Source organism: Nycticebus coucang, chromosome 10, assembly GCF_027406575.1.
Source record: "Nycticebus coucang isolate mNycCou1 chromosome 10, mNycCou1.pri, whole genome shotgun sequence".
NCBI lineage: Eukaryota > Metazoa > Chordata > Mammalia > Primates > Lorisidae > Nycticebus > Nycticebus coucang.
Window position 1 is genome coordinate 21965042 of NC_069789.1, and position 20227 is coordinate 21985268.

Genomic DNA, 20227 nt, shown 5'->3' on the forward strand with positions numbered 1-20227 from the left:
TGCACTCTAAGAGTTCAAAATTTAGATGTAAAAAATAAAACCATAAATATTCACAAATTTTATTACTCTGGAGTGAAGAAAGCATTCTAACTATGACTCAAAAATCAGAAACTACTAAAAAATTGATAAAACCTAACATGGCAAAACCATCAGTAGCAAGGCCAAATTGTTATTGGCTTGTTCCAGATAACAATTTGGAAAAAATATATTTGCAGCTTGGAAAGAGAGTATTTGCAGCTCATTACATTCACAGGGTTAAATAGCCCTAACAAATATACTCCTAGAAATTGGTAAGATACCAACAATATGATAGAAACATGGGCAAGATATAAACACAAAAGGAAATACAAATGGCTCTTATACATATTAAAATGTGGTCAACTTTATTTGTAATTAGAATTTACACATTGATATTTTCAAAGTGGCCAAAATCTAACATTTTAGTAACATCTATGTTAGTGAGATTTTGGGTAAACAGCTACTGTCATAAATATCAGATGAGATGAATTAGTAACTATCCACTATGGAGGACAATATACCAAATGTATATAAGTTTTGACCCCAAAATTCTATTTGGGAGAACTTATTCTATAGGTAAATTTTTACATAAATTTTAAATGTTACAGAATAACCCAACTGCCCATTAATAGGAGACTGGTTAATTCAGCAGTGGCACATCTGTGTAACAGAGTACCAAGCAGCTACTAAAAAAATGAGAAAGCTATGTAGCAATATGAAGTCTGCCAAGAAATATTAAGTGGGAAAAAAGGCAAATGGTATGTATATGTCAGTTTTTTTGTAAAAATGAGAGAAAAATAAGATTTTCCATTTGTGTATATGCCTAAAGTATGGATGGAGACGTACTAAATCAAGAACAGATGTTATTTATGGTGCGAGGGCTGTGTGTAGTGCAGGAAGTTGGGCCAAGGATAGAAGGATGACATTCACGGAATAACTTTTATATTATTTGGTTTTTAACCATGTGAATGTATTATCTATTCAAAAACTAAATAAAAGAAGCATATTTAAAAAATGTTCTGATTCAATACAAATGCTCAAAGTCTCCATGTTCTAGATGAATGGTAATAGATCAACTTAGGAAATTACACAGACCACATTATGACTGTAGTGGTTCTGAAGTCAGACTTGCTGGTCTCAAATCTAGCTCTGCTCCCTAGAATTTGTAACTATGGACTGTTTAGCCCCTCTCATCTTCCATTTTCTTATTTGTAAAATGGAGAAGTAATTATACCTACCTAGTTTGCTGTTGTGAAGATTAAATTTAAAGTCCTAATATAGTGCCTGCCAATGTGTGCCATTTCAAGCAGCAGCAACCTCAAACTACTTATATATTTTCTCCCTTCTCCACAAATTATATTCAAATCCTCATGCTGTAAAAGAAACATTTAAAATGGAGAAAACAAGACAGAAAAGATTGCAGAAACATGTGCTTTAATTCACATTTTCTAGCTTCTGGTGGGCACAACAGTAGATTGTTTGAAATTCTGTTCAAAAATCAAAGCTGTACCTGTAGAGATATTAATTAAAATAGGGTACACGTAGTTTTGTGTCTGTTTTTTACCAGATAATTTCCATGATAACCATGTACCTAATCTGTGCATTTTGGTGAATACCTATGGTTTCTGCAGGTACTTCGGTTTGTAAACTGCTGAGAGGTTTACTGTGAACTGTTCCCAAATTTCCAGCTGAAGGCAATGCTGATGAAGATCAAAATAGCTGTCCTTTCTTATATAAAATGAATGGCACCTAGGCAAAGTCAAAAAACATGGCACAGTGTTTTCATATACATACAGAGATTACAAACAGTGAATCACAATGTTAAAATAAAGACTTACCACATTTCAAAACTGAAATCTATTACTATTCTGTCAGATCTTTTTCATAATCTAAGAATTGAAACAGAAACTTTCAAACTTAACCGATTTTAATATAGAATGTCTAATTTACATAAATGCCACTTTAAAAAAATAAACTCATGCCATTGAAGGAAGGAGAATTTTCCTTTTCTTCATTTTCATTGCTTTATCAGCTGGTACAATCATTTCTGTCGATCATATAATCAAGTGCTAGATTTTTAAAATAAAAACAAAAGGCCAGGAAGAATTCACCAGCTAAGCATTTTCACAATGCAAATAAGAGTCTAGTATCACTTCACAACAAAAAGTATGTGAACTATGAAAAATAGTTCATATCACAAGGACCATGAAAAAGTCACCACATTCATACTGTTATTTAAGAAACACACACATTAAAAAAATGTAGACTGAGAGGGACTTTACCTAACAATTGCAATCAGTGTAACTGGCTTATTGTACCCTCAATGAATCCCCAACAATAAAAAAAAAAAAAAAAATGTAGACTGCCCGCTTGTTAGTATAGTGAATTAATAAAAGGAAAAAAATGGTTGCCTCCCCACAATCTAACGTATGGTAAAACAAATACATAAATGAAGTATTCTTCGGCTGAAATTCATTTATTTTCTTAATCATGAAAAAGTTTTATTAAAAGCTTTGAAAAGAACTCTTTATCCCAACTAGGTCTTTTAATCTCCTAGAACATACTCCATTTTTCCAAAGATTAAATGCAAATCACAGAAAAAAGCAATAAATGGAAATACCAAGGATTTTCTCTAGTAAAGAGTTTAAATAATAGACTTTATGAGGGAATAGCAGAGCAACACTACCAAAAAGATCTTTAAATTTACAGTAATAATAAAGTGCAGAATTTTTGCATTTTCTCAAACTGAACACTAAGTTAAGAATAATTATTGTTAATTTATTAGTGAAATTATTTAGTCACCTTTTAGACAGTTTACATTAAGGTCCCTCCCCTCCCCATACTTGCAAATCTGAAAAAGAAAAAAAGTTGCAGAGGCTCCAATCAAGCCAGTCTTTATAAAGGTTAGAAATGAGTGAGAAAATAACTCTAGTGAGACCTTACTCCTCAACCATAGCTCGCCAAGGGATGGCTAAGTATTTTTAGAAGTAGGGTGAGCTAACTAAAATATAATTTAAAATTCTCAATGAACACATTTCAAGGTAGGGATAAGAGCACGTATTTACTTCACGAGAGACTGCAGAATCTAAGGAGAAACTTTAGATTTTGTACTCAGACCACTTCTACAGAGATGCAACCTTCCAAATTAATCATTCTATCCACATCTTTTTCAAGAATACAGATTTTAAATACTGTTTTAAGATTTTAAATCCCAGCTTTAGAAAATAGCAGTGTAGGACTTATTAACTGTTTGTTGGTAAGAATCACACAAAATGCTACTTACATACAATGAACTAAAATGAAAAAAGTAGGTTTTGGGGGGGAGCACTTAAAGGAGGCTTGACTTAATCTACCTGCTTCTGTATTCTACGAAAGAAAATCACACTGAGGATTGCATAGACTGCATCCTAAAATTAAATCCTATAAAAATGCTTTCATTTCAAATAGCAAATTTTTGTATATAATGCTCTTAATTGGCATTATAAATTCATGGTAAAACTCATAAAATTCAAATTTTATTGAGAAGTTACCTGTTATCAATTTTTTTTCTAAAAGTATCTGCAAATTTCATTTTCCCTAAAATATCTAGGAACAAAGAAAAGCAAAATCAAAAGAAGGTTCTAAGTAAAATACTCTTGACCCAGCCCACTACACACACCTGAAATCTGGCTGGGTAGCAGAGGGAAGAGCACCTGCTCACCTTACCAGAGCAGGTCTTTCAGATGGAAAACAAAACAGCAACAACTAAAAATCTTAAAATAAAAACTAATTAAAGTCTTAGAGAATCTTAAGGAATTTCTCTAACTGTTCATTGAAAGGGCCATTTATCACAGTGACAGTTCCATGTGATAGACGGTGACACGGAGGGCAGAGCAAGACTAAAAACACATTAGGAAATCATTGATAAGTTTTTGTCACTGATACCAGCCCCTGAGCAACATTTGTTCCTGCTTCTCCTCCATAATGGAGATACAGTTATTTAAGTTTTGACAACTGGAAATATAAAGGATAACAGAATAAAAACAAAAGTAATTCTAAACAAACAATATTCAACAGATGAAAATGCAAGAAATTAAACACAATTAGTATAACTTACATAGTTTGAAAGTATATATTTCACTTATAAATATTTCTAATTGATAATCTGTGAAGAATCATAAATGTTCAAGTGAGCATTTTTTGAGTTCACAATTCTTGAATTAGGAGATAAGTCTCTTTCTGCTGAATGTCCAAGATTAGAAGGCTTTACAAAGTCATTTTATGTTTCTAGTTAGACATTTATTACCTACTGTGTTGTACTAAGACTTTAAAATTCTGTAACTCTCTTATACTTGTAGAAAGCCTATAGGAGGAAAAAAACCACATTAGTACTGCTCACATGATACATATTTCAAATGATACTGTTACATGGGCTATCATAGGAAAGCAAGATCTGAAAGAAAAAATGTAGGCAACACTGAAGCTTCTATTTTTTAAATTAGTATGCTATAATTTATTAAAAATTGACAACGTGGAGCGTTACTTCATATTATAAATAGATGGGTACAGTGATATGAATAAGAAGCTCAAAAATCATTTATATTTGGTTTTATAAATTCATTTTACACATTCCTCACTAAAAAATCATTCCATGTTGTTAGCTCCCTGAGGCTAAAGACTGTTTTGTCTCCTCCCAAATCTCTCTCCCTGTGCCCTGTACCCATCAATGCTTTGGTGTTCAATAAATGATTACTGATTGATTGAATGAAGTGCTTCTCCGCCCAGGTGCAACAATCAAACTGCAGGCTCAGCTCCCGTAGCACAGTGGTTACCCTGTTGGCCACGTGGCACTGAGGCTGGTGGGTTTAAACCGGCCCAGGCCAGCTAAACAACAGTGACAACTGCAACAACAACAAAATAGCCAGGCGTTGTGGCAGGCACCTGTAGTCCCAGCTACTCGGGAGGCTGAGGCACGAGAACCACTTGAGCCCAAGAGTTTGAGGTTGCTGTGAGCTGTGATGCCACGGCAGTCTGCAAAGGGAGACATAGTCAGCTTCTGTCTCAAAAACAAACAAACAAAAAAAAAAACAACAAAACTCCGGAATGGGAATCACCAAAAAAATAATCCTATTAAGTTCTATATTATCCTTATGTACAGTCTCATACTTTTCTTTGCTATAACTGAGAGTGATACAGTCTGTACTATTAAGCTCCTTTCATTATTCTAACTTCTTGATAGATGAAAATTAGAGTAATTTGAGAGCTTACAATGTCAGGCAATGTTCTGAGCCCATATTTATGATCTCATTTTAGCATTAAAAATCCTAGAAGTAGATATAATTTAACCCTGATTTTACATATTAGGAAAACTGTGGCTCAAATAAATCAAGTAACTTACTCTGAGTTACCTGGCTAGTAGGTGGGTATTGACCTACTACAGACTTCTTGAGTGGGTAGACTGAATTTTTCATGAAATATCAACTAATGGTAGACATTCTATGTATATCCTTATGTTTGAAATCTCAATCTACAGTCATCTTTAAGTACAGGGGAGCAACAGGTAAAATCTTTGCTATTAAGATGAGAAATGTCAACTGCTGCTTTTTAACTTAAGATGCATATTAAGCAAATGTATCACTTGGTCCCCATCTTAAAAAAAAAATTCTTCCTTCATTTGACTTTTTACCCTTTTCCCAAGGCAGTACAGTATTATTTTCTTATTTTTATTGAGATAGATTCTCACTTGGTCATCCTTGGTAGAGTGCCGTGGCATCATAGCTCATAGCAATCTCAAACTCTTGGACTCAAGTTGATTCTCTTGCCTCAGCCTCCCAAGTAGCTGGGACTACAGGCGCCCGCCACAATGCCCAGCTTTTTTGTTGTTGTTGTTGTTGTTTGTTTGTTTAGCAGGGCAGGGCCAGGTTTGAACCCACCAGCCCCAGAGCATGTGGTTGGCGTCCTACGGGTGCCCAGCCTATAGTATTCTGTGATTCTTTTCCTCTGTATTCCTCAATTGGTATTACATATATCCATGCAAACTCGAGTTATTTTTAAACCATGGGTGATACAAACAAGCAAGTAAACTGTATGTCTGTATACAGAAAAAAAAAATGGAGTAGAAATGAGTGAAAGAAAATGACCCTGCAGCTTAGGAAATAAAGAGCAGGTAAAGGATTTAGATTTAATCTTTTTCTTTTAGCCCTTCAGCTAACCTTTTCTCCTTACTCCTGCTATTGTATTTGAATCACCTAAAGAGATTTTTATTAGGAAAATAGTTTCCCCCTCAAAATTGAGGTGGCATGCTGAAAAATACTGGCAATTTTTTTTTTTTTGGAGACAGAGTGTCACTTTGTCACCCTGGGTAGATTGCTGTGGCCTCACAGCTCACAGCAACCTCCAGCTCCTGGGCTCAAAGTGATTCTCTTGCTTCAGCCTCCCAAGTAGTGGGACTACAGGTGCCCTCCACAATGCCTGCGTATTTTTAGAAATGGGGTCTCACTCTGGCTCAGGCTGGTCTTGAACCTGTGAGCTCAGGCAATCCACCTGCCTCGGCCTCCCAAGTGCTAGGATTACAGGTGAGAGCCACTGTGCCTGGCCCAGTATTGGCAATTTCTATTAATTTTAATAGAAATTTACTAGAAACTATTAATTTTTCCTATGGCCTGCAGAGAAACTGACTTGTTAGCATGAAAGCTACTCTAAAGTGAGTACAGGTATAATATAAAACAGAAATTATATCCTTTTGTCAGCAAAATAAAACAAATCCTACTTGAACAGAACAGATGATCTTTGCAGTTAGTTGAAACCCAGAAGGGAATCAAAAGTTTTTCACTGGGAAAATGATTCTTACCTTCCAAAAGCATTTAAAAGAGCAACTATTTCTTGTCGGGTGAGTTGGAATCCTTTAGATGGACTATGCTCTGGAAGCTTTTGGATTTCTTTTTCGGAGAATAATATCTTCAGGGCAGTTCCTAAACCCTGAGTCTGAAGAAAACACCAATAAACTTACAATCAACTTTGTATCATAACTACTGTGAAGGTTCAAAGGAATACTTAATAGCCACTGTTAAAAAAGGAAGTTCATATGAACTGAGCTTTTCACTAACATGTTAAACTATTGTTTCTGTTTCCTCACAGGTTATGCATGTGATAAATTATAATTTAACACTTACTGGATACATATCATACTATGGTTCAAATACTAAAATGCCTTTTTTTAACCTTGAAAGTGTCAATTAGGATTATAATATTCAATTTGTAACCTTAAAAGCATTTTCTAATAGCCTGTAGCAACTTCAATTTCAGATTAGTGATGCTTACATTTCCCAATGTTAGCACTAGAGAAAAAGAAAAATTTGATTTCGGTGTAGCCTCCATTATTATAATTCTGTCTCTTGATATTCTATAAATCATCATCTTTGTAAGAAAATAAAATACCCAACAGTCTTTTATACTGAATATATAGGGTAATAGACGTGTTTTGCAGAGGTTTTCCTGTTTTGTGACTAGGTAGCCTTCTTTTGATCATTGAAACGAAGTCAGTGACCAAATTTTGATATTTAAGTATTTTTATATAATTTTAACTTTTATATACTGTGATCATAACTACCAACTGCAGAAAGAATAAAACTAAAATTATTAACACAGAATAATACAAAAAACAGCCTTATATAACATAGTTTAATAATTCTTTTTCATCAATAGAAACCTTCCACACTTTGGATCCACCTATTTCTTAATTCTAATTCAAGGAACAATGAAGACGTCTTAATTGTTCAGTGGGAAACTTAACATGAGTAGTATTTCAAAAAGGGAAGACAACACACGGACCTGTAGTTTCCCCCACAGTCTGCATTTGTCACATCCAACACAGTCCATTATGCGGGAGATGTTCTTGAAATGTAACCGGAATTCCTCCTAGCACGCAGAAAATATTTTTAGTCTAATTAGACTTTAAAATTAAATTGCATTTGGCTGAACTATAAGAAGTAACATTTTTGAAGTTTATTAATGAATGAGTAGTGTTTTCCAACACTGAAGAAAAATATTTGAATTTGGACAGCATAACATGGTACATAGAACAACTGATACCTACCAAGTTCACTGTTTATGTTACTTCAACAGACTTTTTGCTGAGGAGCTACTTTACGCAAAGCACCAAAATACGCACAATGAGAGACACAAAAGTAAATGATACATCATTTAAGGAACTTAACTGCTGCTTCCATTTGATATCTACCTGGCACTAAAGATAAATTTATCTATTTTGTGTTTCATTTATTTTTATTTATTTATTTTTTGAGATTATTAACCCTCGGTAGAGTGCTGTGGTGTGACAGCTCACAGCAAACTCCAAATCCTTGGGCTTAGGCGATTCTCTTGCCTCAACCTCCCAAGTAGCTGGGATCACAGGCACCCGCCACAATGCCTAGCTATTTTTTTCTTTCTTTCTTTTTATTTTGTTGCAGTTTGGCTGGGGCTGGGTTTGAACCCACCACCTTTGGTATATGGGGCCGACGCCCTACTCACTGAGCCACAGGCGCCGCCCTGTTTCATTTATTTTTGATACTTTGCTTTGTATGTCCCATATGGGAAAGCTAGTTCTAGAATAATGATAAATTTTACATCAGTCCTTCATACCATACAGTGTCTGTCAGGGTTGCTCAGTTCACATCAGTGAGGACAGGCCCTGTGTGAAGTGCGTGGTCCCACAGACTCCCGTGTTTGCTAACACAGATTCTTCGGGGACACTATTTTGTGGAAATAGTTTCCTACTCTACAGAAACTCTTCTGCCTGTGTGTGTGTGTCTAAGATGTCTTCCCTTATCTGAGCAACACTAGTTCAGACTACTGCACTGTGTGAAACATTTTACTGCACAAAGCTGGAGGCACGTGGCCTGAAAACTGACCACCACAAAGCCCTGCCCAGATAGCCCAAAGGGCTGAGAAGAATTAAGACCTTGGCAAAAGTCAGACAATACAAGTAGAACACAGAAACTCCTTGGCTGGCCATTCTCATGTAATGTATGTTCTTTGAAGCAGATGGAAAATGGACTTAGGTTCTCCTTTATATACCCTTGAAAAATAGCAAAAAAAATTTCCAGCACTATGTAGTTGACAGATAATTGTGAGACTTTAAACTCTGCTTAGTCTCATTTTCCTCATGTACAAAAATGTATGGAATTATAGTTGCCCTGTTACTCAAGGGCATTCTTAAAGATAAAATGTTGAATATCTGTGTGGATACTTAGAAAGTAGGAAGAATTATAAAAGTGAGTTCAACATATTAAATACCATAAGCAAGATATACCAAAACAACTGTAATACCAAACAGTCCCCCAACATAAACATGTAGTTGTGGCTAAATTAATTCTTTCAGAAATACCAAGAAATTCTCACCAACAGTGCATCACTCAGTATTAATTTATTGGTTCTTGTAGTATACCTACATCTAAAAGACATTGGGGTCAAACGTATTTTAAACAGAATTTATTAAATTTTAGAAATACAGTACATGTATTACATATTATGAACCATCCCACGAAAGCATGAGGCAATACCTGGAGTGAAATACATTATTCTAAAGAAAATGTAAAAATATTCATACAAAGCAGAATTCTTTAAAAAAAAGCCATGAACCCAACACCTTCACAAAAAAATCCCCTATGAAGACCTGTTGTATTCTTATGTCAGGTCGGGTCCACTTTTGCTAACAAATTACCTTGCACCAAACATGAGAAAATGTTAGGATTTTTGGATCTTTCTGAACTTCAGCACTGCACATAGAAAACTGTGAAGATGTGGTAGAAGAGTATTTGCCAGTCCATTTCAAATACTTTTAAGGGTACAATTTTAAAGGTACAATTTATTCCTTAATGTACATCGCACAAATGGAAACAGTAAGGGCCTAAGAAGTAGTTTGAAAAATACTCCTAAGGTATATTCTCCTTTTGATATCATAGGTAAACAGGTAAGTTGTACCTTTCAGGTTAGTTCAAAAAGACAAAGAGATAATAGTTTCAAAAACTGTAATAATTTGGCTTGGCACCTGAAGCACAGTGGTTACGCGGTCAGCCACATACCCCAAGGCTGGTGGGTTTGAACCTAGCCTGGGACAGCTAAACTACAATGACAATTGCAACAAGAACAACAACAACAAAAAAATAGCCAAGCGTTGTGGCAGGTGCCTGTAGTCCCAGCTACTTGGGAGTTTGAGACAAGAGAATGGCTTACGTCCAAGAGTTAGAGGTTGCTGTGAGCTGTGACGTCAAGTACTCTACCCAGGGCGACAAGGTACGACTGTCTCAAAAAATAAAATAAATAAAAATTTAAAAAACTGTAATATTCCATAAAATAAACTTTAGATAAATATACTATTTATTGCCCTAAAAACTTGTGATATTTTGAAAGATGCATCAAGGCTTGGCGCCTGTGGCTCAAGCGGCTAGGGCGACAGCCATGTACACCTGAGCTGGTGGATTGGAATCCAGTTGGGGACTGCCAAAAAACAATGGCTGCAACCAAAAAATAGTCAGGCATTGTGGTGGGCGCCTGTAGTCCTAGCTACTTGGGAGGCAGAGGCAGGAGAATAGCTTGAGCCCAGGAGGTGGAGGTTGCTATGAGCTATGATGCCACAGCCTCTCTACCCAGGGCAACAGCTTGAGGCTCTTTCTCAATAAAAAAAAAAGGGGGGTGGGTTGGTGCCTGTGGCTCAAAGGAGTAGGGTGCTTGGCCCTGGCCAAAAACTGCAAAAAAAAAAAAAAAAAGAACAAAGAAAAAAGATCCATCAAAACAAGAATATACACTAATTTTTAAGCTAAGAAAATTTCCTGTCAAAAAAGACATTTATAAAAGTGGAATACTTATTGAGCATAATAATAATAGCTGAGGATCATTAAGCAGTTGGTTAAACTAGAAGAGAGTAAGTAAGGAATTGAGGAAATAATGGAACAGGCTTTTGGTACCACTTATAGTAAAACCAATCAGACCAACTTCAACAAGCGAGAGAACTGGGAAGGAAAAGAATTTAGATGAACAGAATTAATACAAAATCAGTAAACTGCTCCCAACCCTGTTCCCGGATCAAGAACTTTTTACCTTTAATGATTTGGCCCCTTTTTTGTCACCCGCGAACATGGATTTCTCATCAAAATGCATAGGGAAGGACCTGATAAAAAGGACAGTATTATATTACAGATGAAAAATCCAAGTACTTTGTATAATCTGATAGAATTTTCTTTTCCTACAAATATTTAAAATTATTTGCTCATATGTAAGGTTTAGTGTGAAGTAGGAGGGTAAACAGTTTCACATATAAACTACTTAATAAAAGACTAAACATACAGATGGCTTTGCAATTCATAAGACTATAACATTTTAAAGAAATGACAAAATTTTAAAATGCTAGAGCAAGGAGAGACAAAGAAATAGAACTTACTTAATAAAACAATTTAAAAATTTAACTGAAAACCTATGTGAAAAGTAGGTAACACATTATTATTTTAAAACAATACATAATTTACTTTAAACACTTCCTAACATAACTTTTTCTCTATGCTATTTTAACTATCAGTAAACTCAAGTTTATAGACCAAGCATTATTTTTAAAATGTTATATTCTAGAAAGTAAGGCTCATGTTTCCTTACATACTCACTTAATGCTAACACACTTAAAATAGCATTTAAGTTTAAATATAGGGCTTGGCTCCTGTAGCTTAGCAGCTAGGGTTCCAGCCACATACACCAAGGCTGGCAGATTTGAACCCAGCCCGGGCCTGCCAAATGACAATGACAACTACAACCAAAAAATAGCCGGGCGTTGTGGCAGGTGTCTGTAGTCCCAGCTACTCAGGAGGCTGAGGCAAGAGAATCATTTAAGACCAAGAGTTTGAGGTTGCTGTGAGCTGTGATGCCACACCACTCTACTGAGGATGACATAGTTGAGACTCTGTCTCAAAAAAGAAAAAATAAATATAAATATTGTTACCAATGTGCTATGGGCGCTGAGCCATAAATACTTAATTTCTATTGATCATTTTCCTTCCTAGTTCTAATTCTCCCGTTTCCTAACTTTTAGGAGTCAGTTTTATTGTACAGTAAGCACTACCCCATTTGAACACAGAGTGGAAAACTTTGGATCCCTACTGTAGTCACAATTCTTACTTTGTATCCTGAAAGATGTCCAGTAGAAGGGTTTTTGTGTCAACATCTTCTTGTGAATTTCCAGTGTAAAGGTCGACAATCGAGCGCTCAAAATATGGAGCCACTTTTGACAGAGCTCGAAGTTCAATCAAGTATAAAAAGTACAGATTCTTCAGCCTTCTTGGGCCTTCTCCTTTGGTTTCCAAAGGGTCGAAGCGGCGCTTAAATTCTTTGATATTAGGTCCCCAGCTAGGTTTACCCCAGGTTTCTAAAGAGAAATAATACATTATGTTCTTTTAGTAAATGGGGTATTTTTTTTTGCTTTAGAGAATATGTATTCCCCCCCAATAATCTTTGGAATAGTAAAAGGCAAAATGTCCATGTAAATATCTGATTACCTTCCAAAAGATAATTTGCACATAGATGTAAATTGATACTAGCATGAAGTCCTGATATAAGCTTATAGAAGACTCTCTTCTCCAGACACAAACCTATTCAGAAAAATATTGAAAAAGAAATCACACCCATTTAGATAACAGAAATATTGAGTCAAGGAGATTCGGTACATAGGTTTATTTTTAAAGTTAAGATTCAATGACATTAGAAATAAATGAAGGAATAATATTACAACAATTAGATCAAGATTCTTTCATTAGGAGACAAAATAAGATTCTGGCTTTAGAATGGAGTTAACCAAATATGATGAGAAATTAATACGAAATAAGAGAGATGTTTGGGCTAGTGAAGGTCCAAACACTGGATGAAATTGGCAAGTTCCCACATTACCCAGAAGGCAACAGCACAGGTATCTATTTTTGTGATTTAAGCTAAGAACTCACTGAGGCAAATGTAATTAATTATAAAGGCACTGCTTAGATTAATAGCTGTTTCTCCTTTTCCCTTCTCTGTATGTTCCTTCATTGAACCTATATGACAGTGGAGAAAAAGTGTCTTACTAACTTTCTCCCCTGGAATTCTTACATTCCACTTGGCAGGGAGCTGAAACTTCGTAAACATATATCCAGGAATTTCAACTAATAAAAAATGCATGTGGACTTATTTATTATTTGATTAGCATCATGAGATGGAGTTCAGGAATGTGATACAAAATTATTTTACAGAGCCTTTTTTTTTTTTTTCCAGAGTCTCACTATGTTGACCTTGGTAGAGCGCTGTGCAATCATAGCTCACAGCGACCTCAAACTCTTGGGCTTAAGCGACTCTCTTGCCTCAGCCTTCTGAGTAGCTGGGACTATAGGTGCCCACCACAACGCCCAGCTATTTTTTGTTGTAGTTGCCATTGTTGTTTAGCAGGCCTGGGCTGGGTTTGAACCCGCCAGCCCCGGTGTATGTGGCTGGCACCCTCTCCATAGAGCTACGGGCACTGAGCCTACAGTCTTCTTAACTTGGCTTTTACTCAAAACTTGTGACAGAGGTCAAGATAATCCCACTATCCTACCCTAGCCCTGCCTCTGTTTTTTTTTTTTTTTTTTTTTTTTTGCGACTCTCTTGCCTCAGCCTTCTGAGTAGCTGGGACTACAGGTGCCCGTCACAATGCCCGGCTATTTTTTGGTTGTAGTTGTCATTGTTTGGCAGGCCTGGGCTGGATTCAAACCTGCTAGCTCTGGTGTATGTGGCTGGCACCTTAGCTGCTGAACTACAGGCGCTGAGCCCCTGCCTCTGTTTTAAAAGATGTTCTTTTATAATACTAATACAGACTGTGAATGTACTGAATACCACTACAAATAATCAAGATGGTACATTTTATCTTCAGTGCTCGCTTCAGTAGCACATACACTAAAGTTGGAACAATACAGAGAAGATTAGCATGGTCCCTGCACAAAGATGACACGCAAATTCGTGAAGCGTTCCATATTTTTTTAAATAAATGTGAAAAGTAGAAAACTGAAAAAAAATTTAAGGTTTACTTCACCACAACACTAATAATTATTTTTTGAGACAAAGTCTCACCATGTCGCCATGGCATCACAGGTGCTGAGCTCACCATAAATATGTTGTTTAGAAGTGTAATATCCTTTACAGGAAATTTTAAAATAAAATGCAGAAAAGTAAGTTTTAAGAAGTCACTGGATACAGAACAATTGGTTTTTTCCTTTTTCACCATCAACAGTTTTGGGGTTTTTTTATGCTCTCCACAGGGTTGGGGGATAGGCTTTAACAGTGGAAAGTAAGATACTGTCTCATTTAGATGTTGAGGAAATTTATTTTTTTTTGAAACAAAGTCTCACTTTGTCACCCTTGGTAGATGCCATGGCATTACAGTCACAGCTCACATTAACCTCCAGCTCTTGGGCTTAGGCAATTCTATTTATTTATTTATTTTTTTGGTAGAGACAAGAGTCTCACTTTACTGCCCTCGGTAGAGTGCTGGCATCACATGGCTCACAGCAACCTCCAGCTCTTGGGCTTACATGATTCTCTTGCCTCAGCCTCCGGAGCAGCTGGGACTACAGGCGCCCGCCACAATGCCCGGCTATTTTTTTGTTGCAGTTTGGCCAGCGCTGGGTTTGAACCCGCCACCCTCAGTATATGGGGCTGGCGCCCTACTCACTGAGCCACAGGTGCCGCCTGGGCTTAGGCGAGCAATTCTCTTGCCTCAGCCTCCCAAGTAGCTGGGACCACAGGCGCCCACCACAACGCCCAACTATTTTTTGTTGCGGTTTGGCTGGGGCTGGGTTTGAACCCGCCACCCTCTGTATATGGGGCTGGCACCCCACCCACTGAGCCACAGGCGCCTCCCAGGACACTTTTTAAATTATTTTACTTATTTTATTTTATTTATATTTTTGAGACAGAGCCTCAAGCTGTTGCCCTGGGTAGAGTGCTGTCACATCACAGCTCACAGCAACCTCCAACTCCTGGGCTTCAACGATTCTCTTGCCTTCACCTCCCAAGTAGCTGGGACTACAGGCGCCCGCCACAACGCCTGGCTATTTTTTTCGTTGCAGCCGTCGTTTGGTGGGCCCAGGCTGGATTTGAACCTGCCAGCTCAGGTGTATGTGGCTGGCGCCTTAGCCACTTGAGCCACAGATGCCGAGCCAGTAAATATTTTTTTTAATGTATGAATATTAATGTGGCTTACTTTACATCTTTTCAAGATCTTTTAAATTAATTTATTCTCTTTTTTAATATATTCTAGTATAGAGATGGCTCTGAAACAAGTAGTCTCTTATAGGAATAAATAATTGTTTTGAGATCTTGTTCCCTATCTGAATTGTCATGGGTGGGAACCAAAAGATAGAAATTTAATTCTATTTTATAGCTTCCTCTTAAAGGTATATGACCCAGGGCGGCGCCTGTGGCTCAAAGGAGTAGGGCACTAGCCCCACATACTGGAGGTGGCAGGTTCAAACCCAGCCCAGGCCAAAAACTGCCAAAAAAAAAAAAAAGTATATGACCCATTTTGCATGTTTATAGTAGGAGATACAAACACTATGAATAAATTTAATAAAATATTAAGTACTAACTATTCTAGTAAAACTTCATCAAATCTGTTATCAAGGAGCAAAATTATCTGATTTGAGGCTGGGCACCGTGGTTCACACCTGTAATCCTAGCACTCTGGGAGTGTGAGGGGAGCTGACCGCTTGAGCTCATGAGTTCAAGACCAGCCTAAGCAAGAGCAAGACCCCTATCTCTAACAAAAAAAAAAAAAAAAAATAGGCTGGCATTGTGGTGGGATCCTGTAGTCCCAGCTACTGGGAAGGCTGAGGCAGAAGGATTTCTTGAACCCAAGAGTTTGAGGTTGCTGTGAGCTGTATGATGTCATGATACTCTACTGAGGGTGACAAAATGAAACTCTGTCTCAAAAAAAAAAAAAAGAGATAAGATTTGAAGTTTACATTCTTTTTTTTCTAACGTACATCTCCATAAGCAATACTTATGTCCAATAAAATGGCTGAAGATTAGAGAAGGGACACCAGGAAGTGCAAAGCTCTGATTACTCTTGTAACCTAAATGCTATTTTCCACAATTTCTATCTTTAGAGTAAGAGAGAGAAGAGCTAACTGTCTTCTCCTACATAGGCTATTTTTTAGTATTACTCTCAACAGTATTTGCACATCAATAATGGTCACTTTAATAATGGCCAATATATGCATATAGATAATTAAAAACAATGAAAAATCATGTTCATGAGATTACATGATCAATTAACAAAGACAGGCTAGAATTAACTAGTTTACCTCTGTAGAGTTCCTATAAAGTTATGGCTACCAATTTTCCTTTGTCACTCAATTTGCTTATCTTTCATTAATATATTTTAACTTTTAGTTTCACAAACTAATAGTAATTAGGTAAAATACATTTTTTAAAACATAATATGTTCAGTTATTGCCCTAAGTTTATTAAAATCCTAGAACATTTAAGCTTTCCATTAATAACATTTTATATATATATATATATATATATATATTTTTTTTTTTTTTTTTTTTTGCAGTTTTTGGCCAGGGCCAGGTTTGAAGAACCTGCCATCTCCAGTATATGTGGCCAGTGCCCTACTCCTTTGAGCCACAGGCATCGCCCCCAACATATTTTCAACACTGGAAATAACAAGAATGCAAAGTTATCTAAGACATTGGGATCTAGAATGCCTGGTCTTTTAATTAGACAAATTTAGATTATATTAACTTGGGTGAAACTTGGTTAGAACCTTTTGAATTCAAATTTATCTTTCCTTCCTTGTTTTTTCCATAAAATGTACTTCTTTCCTTCCAAAAGGAACGTTTCTACTTTAAAAACAGATTTGCATACTGGTTACTAGAAAAGTAGTTTGGATGAGCATTACATACAGGATGGAAATAAGACCAGGGAACCCATTGGGAAAATGTGGCGATAGTATTTATATAACACTAGTTTTTGGCTGACCAATATCCTTAGAATTTTTACATAATTTTATCCCAAAATGTAACAACCTAACACAAATGTTATTTTCTTTCAAACACTGTCAAAACCATGTTATATGGGTAATAAAATTCTAAAGCTTACAAAACACAGTATGTAAATTTATATGCTCAATAAAATGTACATAACAGTTTCAATACATTTTTTCTTTCTTTTTTTTTTTTTTTGCAGTTTTTCGCCAGGGCTGGGTTTGAACCTGCCACCTCCGGCTCAATACATTTTTTAACAAAAACCATATTTAAAACACTTAAGTTTGGGCGGCGCCTGTGGCTCAAGGGGTAGGGCGCCAGTCCCATATGCCGGAGGTGGTGGGTTCAAACCCAGCCCCGGCCAAAAAAAAAAAAAAAATAATAATAAAACACTTAAGTTTACCTTCGAGCCATGTATAGAATGATTCTCCTAAAAAAAGAGGCACAGAAAATTGGGTTAAAATATTTTATGTGGTCATTTGTACAATAAATTAGGTTTATAAAATATTTTTTACTTTGATAGATTAAGTAATACTTCTAGATATGTTTACTTCAAGTGAAGTGCAGAAATAGGCATATGATTCTAGAAAATAAAGCCCACAAATAATTTAAGTAATTTTAAGGGTATTGTTCTTACAAATGACATTTTGACTATGAAAATTCTTGAGAACATTTCATTCGAAATACTTTGTAAATCTTACTAATTGAAGGTTTAAATATCAAAAAGCATGGTGGCAAACAGTTTATCTTAAATTTGCTTTTCATAATAATAACCACAGAACTTTTTTAAAATTTGAGGGAAAAGTTTTTTTTTTTTTTTTTTTTTGAGACAGAGTCTAACCACATCACCCTCGATAGAGTGCTGTGGTATTTACAGCTCACGGCAACCTCAAACTCTTGGGCTTAAGTGATTCTCTTGCCTCAGCCTCCCAAGTAGCTGGGACTACAGGCGCCTACCACAATGCCCGGCTATTTGCTTTGTTCTTGTTGCAGTTGTCTTTTTTTTTTTTTTTAGCTGGCCTGGGCTGGGTTCAAACCCACCACCCTTGGTGCATGTGGCCAGTGCCATAACCACTGTGCTACAGGTGCTGGAAATTTTTTGATTAAATAAAAACTTGTTTAATACAAAAAATAAATTATAGCAGAACCACTATGCATAGTTGACCACTTCAAGTTGACCTCATTTTCATAGACTGGACATGAACTGCATGTACGTGTCAGCACAGAAGGGCTTGTTCTTATGTTGACCACCTACATATGTTGACCAATTGGTTGTAGTCCCTTGGGTGGCCAACTTACAGAGGTTCAACTTTATTTCTGATTCCATTCTTTCCAAAGACATTAAAGCTAGTTATATTTCCTCATTTACCTAACATTACTAACTTTGAAAATATACCTTAATTTTAAATATAATTCTTCAGAAAAGTTAATAATAGAATATGAAAGGGCTTATCAGTGTACTAATGCCTTAAGAACTATTCCTGTTGCTGGGACATGTTGGTCAAAGGATACAAAATTTCAGGTAGGAGGAATAAGTTCAAGTAATCTATTACACAACATGGTGACTATAGTTAATAACAATTTATTATTTCTTGAAATTGCTAAGAGAGATTTTTAACTGTTTTCATGATAAGGTTGTAAGGTAATGCATATATTAATTCGCTTAATTTAGCCATCCCATAATGTATTATGTTGGACATGATAAAAATAATTTTTATTTGTCAATTTAAAAATAGTAACTACTCCTGGACCAATAAATACTCTTCTTCTGAGTGTTTAAAAGAAAAGATGGGGGTGGCACCTGTGGCTCAAAGGAGTAGGATGCTGGCCCCATATGCTGGAGGTGGTGGGTTCAAACCCAGCCCCGGCCAAAAACTGCAGGAAAAAAAAAGATGGCAGTTGATCAGGATCAAGATTGTTTAATGTACCTAAGTTACCTTTTCTTATTTATTTATTTATTTTTTGCAGTTTTGGGCTGGGACTGGGCTTGAACCCACTACCTCCGGCATATGGGGCCGGCATCCTACTCCTTTGAGCCATAGGCGCTGCCCTTTTCATATATATATATATATATTTTTTTTTTTTTGTAGAGACAGAGTCTCACTTTATGGCCCTCGGTAGAGTGCCGTGGCCTCACACAGCTCACAGCAACCTCCAACTCCTGGGCTTAAGCGATTCTCTTGCCTCAGCCTCCTGAATAGCTGGGACTACAGGCACCCGCCACAATGCCTGGCTATTTTTTGGTTGCAGTTTGGCCGGGGCTGGGTCTGAACCCGCCACCCTCGGTATATGGGGCCCAGCGCCTTACCGACTGAGCCACAGGCGCCGCCCTTCATATTATTTTTTAACTGAGAGTGATGGAAATTATAGAAAACCTAACAAAGAGGTGAGCTGAGTAAGGAATCTGTAGGATAAATGAGATGGCAGGGAATTAGTTTACTGCCTTTGCGAACACCACAAATATCATTTTATAGACTCACTCATTCAACATACTAACTAAGGCTCCTTTGTCATTATTTCACCTGTTTACTCAAAAAACCTCAACTGCCAACAGGAAGTCTAACTCCCAAGGTCCTCAATAATTTGACATCTACCCATTTTTCCCATTTAAACTACCACCACATGTAGTCTTTCCTACAACTAAAAGGTTTTCCTTACTGTCTCCCCAAATATGCCTAACTTTTCTCAACTCCTAAGTTCATGCTATTTCCTCCAACTAGCATGTACTGTCCAATTCTGCTAGCCTAAATCTGCTCCATTATTCAAAATTCATCTCAAATGCCACACCTCCTCCAGGAAGCTTTCCCAGATCACTCCAGTATGGTATGATTTGTTTACCCCTAAGAAGCTGTATAATGAAACTTACTGTCTGTACTATGTGAAGAGTATTTATGTTGTTAGCTCCCAGACGGATGGCATCATGGTTTTTTTTTTTTTTTTTGGAGACAGAGCCTCAAGCTGTCACCCTGGGTAGAAGGCTGTGGCATCATAGCTCACAACAACCTCCAACTCCTGGGCTCAAGCAATTCTCCTGCCTCCACCTCCCAAGTAGCTGGGATTACAGGCACCTGACCCAGCTATTTATTTGGTTGGACCCAAGCTGGATTTGAACCTGCCAGCTCAGGTGTATGTGGCTGGTGCCGAGCTGGCATCATGTTTTATACATCATCCTACTTTGCACAATGGTTATCACAGTG

At 36.7% G+C, this 20227-nt stretch overlaps 2 protein-coding genes and 1 non-coding gene across 12 annotated transcripts in view; 2 read left to right on the top strand and 1 right to left on the bottom strand.

Annotated features, from left to right (window-relative positions):
• Positions 1-20227, top strand: part of GPR137B (G protein-coupled receptor 137B) — a 118823-nt gene that overhangs the window by 61841 nt on the left and 36755 nt on the right. The window lies entirely within an intron of this gene.
• ERO1B (endoplasmic reticulum oxidoreductase 1 beta) overlaps positions 1438-20227 on the bottom strand; it is a 68246-nt gene continuing 49456 nt past the window's right edge. For 2 of the 9 annotated variants that reach the window (XM_053604791.1, XM_053604800.1), the window contains 8 exons: positions 17434-17460; positions 12537-12629; positions 12160-12406; positions 11095-11164; positions 7828-7914; positions 6848-6981; positions 4304-4360; positions 1438-1767 (listed from right to left, as the gene is read on the bottom strand). In XM_053604791.1, the coding sequence (XP_053460766.1) occupies positions 1635-1767; positions 4304-4360; positions 6848-6981; positions 7828-7914; positions 11095-11164; positions 12160-12406; positions 12537-12629; positions 17434-17460 (848 nt within the window). In that variant the 3' untranslated portion in view covers positions 1438-1634. The other 7 variants (XM_053604797.1, XM_053604796.1, XM_053604793.1 and 4 more) reach the window with 7 other exon arrangements.
• On the top strand, positions 13912-14018 carry LOC128597827 (U6 spliceosomal RNA). Its single transcript, XR_008383385.1, has one exon. It is a non-coding gene; the product is annotated as a U6 spliceosomal RNA (small nuclear RNA).